The following is a 6000-nucleotide window of genomic DNA, read 5'->3' on the forward strand; positions in this document are numbered from 1 at the left end:
TTTCTATGGTTCTAAGATGTAAACCCAATCTTTATACTCCCCGCACATGCAACTCCAAGTAATTTTCTCCAGAGGATTGAAAAAATCAGCTTCTCATTTATTTTTATGGAAGTCTAAGAAAACTGGCCATTTACTATATAAACTGTTACTGTTATATGTAACATATGAAACTTCTATACATCCTACTTTTTTATCTTTAATCTGTTATTAGTGTTTAATATTCTCTGTACCAAATAAGAAAACACTACTATTTCACACAAGTAGTATGTAAGAAGTAGTCTTTTCCCATAGCAATTACAAATTGGAATTTTTTAACCTCTCTTAAAAGCCATAGTGCACTGTATATTTATGGCATGGATTTTAGATTAATTCAAATGGGTTATTATTTAATTGTTCAAAAAAACCATCTTGAATATAAACCTGCAAAGGCTTATTAACTTGAGTTATCCTCACTTAGATAGATTCCCAGGGTGCAACTCATTAGAGTAAAGCAGGATTCAACCCTTTCATCAAGTGTTCTCTGCTTTGTGACTCTCTTGAATTAGGCTGACTCAGTAAAAACAAACACAGGATTTTTAGTACTGCCACTGTCCTGACATTACATATTATAAGGCTATGGCTCAATGGTCGTACTTGATAAGAAGGATGTATCTACAAGCAGCTTTTAAAAGTTGATAAAGTATGAACGTGCATTTTAGGTATGCAGCAAACACATGGAAAATGCCTTCACTATTAGCAGACTGGTACTTTTATTAAGGCTTTTATAATGTATTACTTTATGTAAGAAACTTACTGTGAGAATTTACATCTTTTTAAAAACGCCCTAGATCTTTATACCTACTACATAAATCTATTGTACATACAAAGGACTGAGGTTCTCCCTGCAGCTTACTTAATATATTTAAAGATTAAAAAGAAAAATTAATTAAAATAGCTTGGCCTATACAATGGAGTCTGGACAATGCTTTTAAGTAATTAACATTTTATTATATCCATATAACAAGGGTTTTACTGAAATTCAATCAAAAGATGCTGGCCTCAACTCCATAAAGGGGTTGCACTGAACGGAAATCTGCTATCAGAGCACATAGGAAATGGCCTGTTCTGCCACTGAAACTATTTTGCACTGTGCCTGACCCCTCTGTAACAGCCTTTGCCATTTAGGGTAATTTCTTGTGAACTTTCAGGGCTGAGATTTGTACAATATTAGGCTGAAGAAGACCTTTTCATTTCAGGTAGAAATAATTTAAATGTATTGTCATCATTAATGTAACATAGAATTCATGGTACAATTTGAGAATTAGGTAGGGGTTTGACTTTTATCGTAGGCTTTTTGAAATTTGCAATCTTTAGCTAAATGTTTGCTTTAATATTGGTAGTGTGGGTTGCTTGGTTTTTTTTACATATAAATCTATGCAAGTCAATTTATCCTTATGTACACTTATTAAAACTAGAAGAGGAAAAGAAAATTTTGTTTGGCGACTGGACAATTTCAGGGACAAGGAAATGAAATGACAGAAGTAAATGCTAAAAACATGTTTTATAACAGTTGTAAAATGCAAGCATTGGTTGTCTGTAGAAACAGTTGAGTATGTCTATTGGGAGTGGTTTTAATTTCATGAGTCACATGACTGAAATTTAAGTGATGTGTTAGGGAGCTGTATTGCTGCTCTTGATAGTTTTCTGTTTTGTAATTTATGTGTTGAAATGTTTTCAATGTATAGCACTGGTGGCCAGGGCCTAGGTAGGTGCCTAAAGCACAGTTTTCTTCAGTTGAAATCAAAACAAGTACTTACTACTGCAAGATCTATGTAGAAGGTAAAATAGTAAACAACACTAGCTAAATAAAAGTAATAAAAATAGAAAATATCTTCCATGAATGCTGTGTTTATCCTAACACACTACTGAGGCAAACTGATTAAAATTCAACTTTTGTGGTCTCTCAGACATACACTGCTCAGCTGGTACATGTTAGAGCCCACACTTTTAGCAATGATGAGTTGTTTTTTCTCAGCAGTTTGCAAAATTATTTTTCAACTTTCTTGGTTTCTGGTATAAATACTGCGATTGGGAAGTAGACACATTTACAACACACAATCCAGATACCTTCTAATTACTATCTAGGCTCAACTCAAAAAGGATGATCTGGTTTTTCATGTCCTATGCTGGCTTCCAACCACCACAGACACCTAACACTGTCGGAGGGCACCTTAAAGGTGTCTTAGTGTTGTACATTAGTGAGGGTTTTTTTCCCCTTCCTTTGTCCAGTGCAGGAGGCCATTTGGAAAGACAGTTACAACTTACTTTTAAGTGATAGTATAGGCTTCATTTTGAAGAACATATAAAGTTGGACAGGAATTTAAATTCTCATGTAATTAAAAAAAAGTTATTTCAAGAGGATGTTTTCTGAGGTCCTGCTCAGTATTCAGCAACTGAGCTCTGGGTAATACACACATAAGTAGTAGGAATGCTGCCTAACGTTAGGGACACTAAAGGCTTGCTCCTTCACTTCTACATATGAGATGAACATCATTATACATAAAAGTTATCCCATTAAAACAGAAGGAACTACTCACATACATGCATTAAAAACATATGTGCAAGTCTTTGCAGGATTAAAAAAACAGGCAGGAAGCAACAGGTTGGGGCAACAGACACCAGATGGGTAGAAAGAAGAATAAAGAGGTAGGAAGACATGGTTACGTGGGCAGGTTGCATACACAGCTTACAAGTTTGAAGGCATCCGAAGGCCTGTTTTTTAAAGTTTGACCTTGCTTTAAACAAATGTGATGCTTGTCATGTAACAGCTCTTCCAGAAGCATCTGCATGCAGTTCCAGTGCTCATGATCGATAACTCACACTAACTTTAAAATGTGACAAGACCACAAACACAACATTTCAGATCACACCATTGTTAATTTTTTTACAGAACAGTGTTTAGCATAGTTCATCGGGTGGTCATGCTTCACCAAACACCCAGGGTAAACCTTACGTAACTAGGAGGGAGACAAGCTGATGTCATTGTACTGAGGAACCAGTGCAGAGCCTAAAATTCTACTGGTCCTCATAAAAACAGTATACAGCTTAGTTGAGCCACTGGCAAGAGAAAGAGTGAGAAAGAGAAGAGCTTGCATGCGAATTTGTAGTGAAAGGAAAGTAATTATGCAGGCAATGTAATAACTCCTGTAAATGATGCCTTGCCAGTAACGTCCAACTTTCACTAAGAGTTGCATTTTGAAGAAGTAAACTCAGGAACTCTGAAGAAAGAGGAACAAAATTTTATAGCTGTAAATTAGCCTTTTATGTACAGGCAAGGAAGCTAACACACTGACCTATTATTCCTCTTATTTTGAAAAATCCTTTAAAAAAACCCAAAACACCACATTAAAAACACTTCTTGTGAAGATACATGACTACTGTCAGTAGAACAAACTGTACTTTAGTCATGTAAGAATGACCTGCTCCTTTTGCAGAAAGGGAAACACAATGTTCTGGTAGCAAATATACGTAATGTCTACTATACTGTGTAAAAGTGAATATTCTTACTTGCAAAATAAACATGCAGATTGTTAAACCGGAATCATATTCAGAACATGATGATTAAAATATTTGAACATTTAATTTGCTACAAAAATACTGAATATTTCACTATTGAATCAAAAGAAGAAGAAATATAAAAAATTATAACAACAAATTAATTTCACAACCATTCTTGCTAGCAAAACTTTTGCGAGCCTTTGTGAAATGAAGCCAGATTAATCGTTGTGAGTCCACTACTTTGTAAGGTTTTAGTCAGATGAACAGTGACCATCACCACTGCTGGGAAAAGCTGCCAGAAGGCTGACCCTAAAAATAGGAAGAAAGAAAATAATCCAAACCCTCTAAATATCAGCCAGTTATGCTCTTTATTCAAGAAAGTCTCCAAATGATCCGGAATTGTGGCAGGATCCTGTAGTGAACTGCTCATCTGATGGCTTCTCAATATGTTGTCTCACTCTTGTGAATATCCCACTGTACATTTAAAATTAATTTCCAAAGCATACAGAAAGGTACACTGATGCGTATTCTGCCATGGGAAAGGCACATCACAGCAGAGCTAATTTTATCCTCTGCGACTGCAAACCCCATGTCTTCCAATAAATTGCTGAGGAGGTGGAGTTTCTCTGCATACTTTTCTCTCTGGCACAGAGACGTACCCTCAGTTTATATTACCATTACGCTATCTGCTCTTTCGTATGCCAGCAAATTCAGTTGCCTTGTACTTAGATTAACACCCTGGAAACCCAGCTTCTGTCTCAGATGACAAGACACTTGCAAAGGAGGCCTGTGTTTTCCTTTAACCTAACAATACGCAAATAATTGTCTTGGTTTCTTACTGCCACCACAGAGCACAGAGCAGCTGAGAGTCAGCACTTCCCTGGGAAAAGACACCGAAGTCTAGCAGACAGCAAGCTCAGTCGCAAAAGTATGGTATCCAACAGCTGAACTCTCATTTATTTGGTTTAGGGAGGGAAGGGGGAAGGTAGATTTATTTTCAGTCATCAGAAGGATTTTTTCTTTTCATAGATGAAAGGGCGAAAAGGAAAACAAAAAATGCCAGGGATGTACGTCATTGCAGTATCGATGCCCTACATAAACCCCCCCATTTCCTAGGAACGTCGATTTAGGCACCAGGCCATCCTGCCGCTTGGTGCGGAGGAGGCACCCCAACCGTCCGCCCCGCCGCCAGCCAGCGGCCCCTCCAGCAGGCTCGGGGCTTGCTCGGACAGAGCTGATGGGGAACGAGCGCCTGGGGTGAGACTGGACGTTTCCTCCCCGCCAGAGAACACGAACACCCAGCCGGCTTCGTCTGCCTACGCGGCGTCAGAGCGAACTCGCTGCAGAAGCGCACCCTGGAGCGGCAGCTCCCGGCGCCAGCAGAGGACCGACCGGCGGATGCCCCCAGGGTCGCCGCTCGCCGGAGCAGCCGGGCGGGGGCTACCCGCCCGAGGGCTGGCCGGCAGCGGGCGGCGGCGGCAGGGCTAGCCCAGCTATCTGGAGCTGGCAGATGGCTCCACGCCACGGCGGTCTGCCGGGGAGGAGCCGTCCCGCCCCCGCTCCCGCAGCCCGATCGCCCGCCTCGGCCGGCTCTCCGGCTAAGGCTGGCGGGGAAGAGTTGCGAGGGACGAGGAAAGCCCCTTACCTGTTGATTTTCAGGGCGAACGCCCTCCTGTCTGCGGCGGGTAAAGTCGCCATGCGGGAGAGCAGCCGCGGGTGTCGGGGGCCGAGGAGGACCGACGCCGGCTGGACGCGCGAAGGGCGGCTTGGTTTTATTTCTTTATTTTTCTTAATTGCATGCTCCGGGCTAAAAAACCCGACGGTCTTCTGACAGTGGCAACTTCCGCACTGCACCTTCCTCACCGAAATCGGCCGGAGTGGGAGGGATCTGCCCCCGTGCACAGCTGGCTTCCCACCGCTGCCGGCGTCTGCCCCGCCGACGGCAGCGCCCAGCCCCGGCAGCCGGGCGCGCTGCGCCTCTCCCCGCTGGCTCCCACGGGCTGCCCGCCGCGGCGGCAGCGCGCCCGGCCGTGGGAGGGCTTGCCCCTCCCCGTTTAACGCAGGCGACCCCCGAGCCGCCCGTGGGTATTTCGGAGGGAAGCAGCGGGGAAGGCGAGCGTTTAAGCGAGCGCAGGAAGGGAAGGAGGAGGCGAGGCGCCCTGTACCTGCGCGAACGCGCAGAGCTGCGCAACTCCTTGCGCACCCCCCCCCAGCGCTTTTTTCTTTTGGAAGCCGCGGTGCGGGTGTCGGACACCCCCACCACCCCCGCCGGGGGCGGGAGGGGGTCGAGCGCTGCTCTGCGGGGGCGGGCGAGGAAGCGGCGGACACCGCGGGGCGCCAGGCGGGCCCCGGGCCGCCCCCGGGCGCCGCCGGTGCAGCCCGTCCTCCCCCAGCCTCCGGAGAAGAGGCGGCCGGCGGGGAGGGGCGGGGACGGTAGGGGGAGGGGGGGGGGGGGAGCGGCGG

At 44.5% G+C, this 6000-nt stretch overlaps 1 protein-coding gene across 2 annotated transcripts in view; it reads right to left on the reverse strand.

The window, feature by feature from the left end:
- DOCK8 (dedicator of cytokinesis 8) overlaps nucleotides 1–5450 on the reverse strand; it is a 95195-nt gene extending 89745 nt beyond the window's left edge. Inside the window, exon 1 of one of the 2 annotated variants that reach the window (XM_010582777.1) lies at nucleotides 5183–5450. In XM_010582777.1, the coding sequence (XP_010581079.1) occupies nucleotides 5183–5235 (53 nt within the window). In that variant the 5' untranslated portion in view covers nucleotides 5236–5450. The remainder of the gene's footprint in view (nucleotides 1–5182) is intronic. The other variant, XM_010582779.1, reaches the window with a different exon arrangement.
- Nucleotides 5451–6000: the final 550 nt, after the last annotated feature.

Source organism: Haliaeetus leucocephalus, unplaced genomic scaffold (assembly GCF_000737465.1).
Source record: "Haliaeetus leucocephalus isolate CR32 unplaced genomic scaffold, Haliaeetus_leucocephalus-4.0 Scaffold849, whole genome shotgun sequence".
In the NCBI taxonomy this organism is placed as follows: domain Eukaryota; kingdom Metazoa; phylum Chordata; class Aves; order Accipitriformes; family Accipitridae; genus Haliaeetus; species Haliaeetus leucocephalus.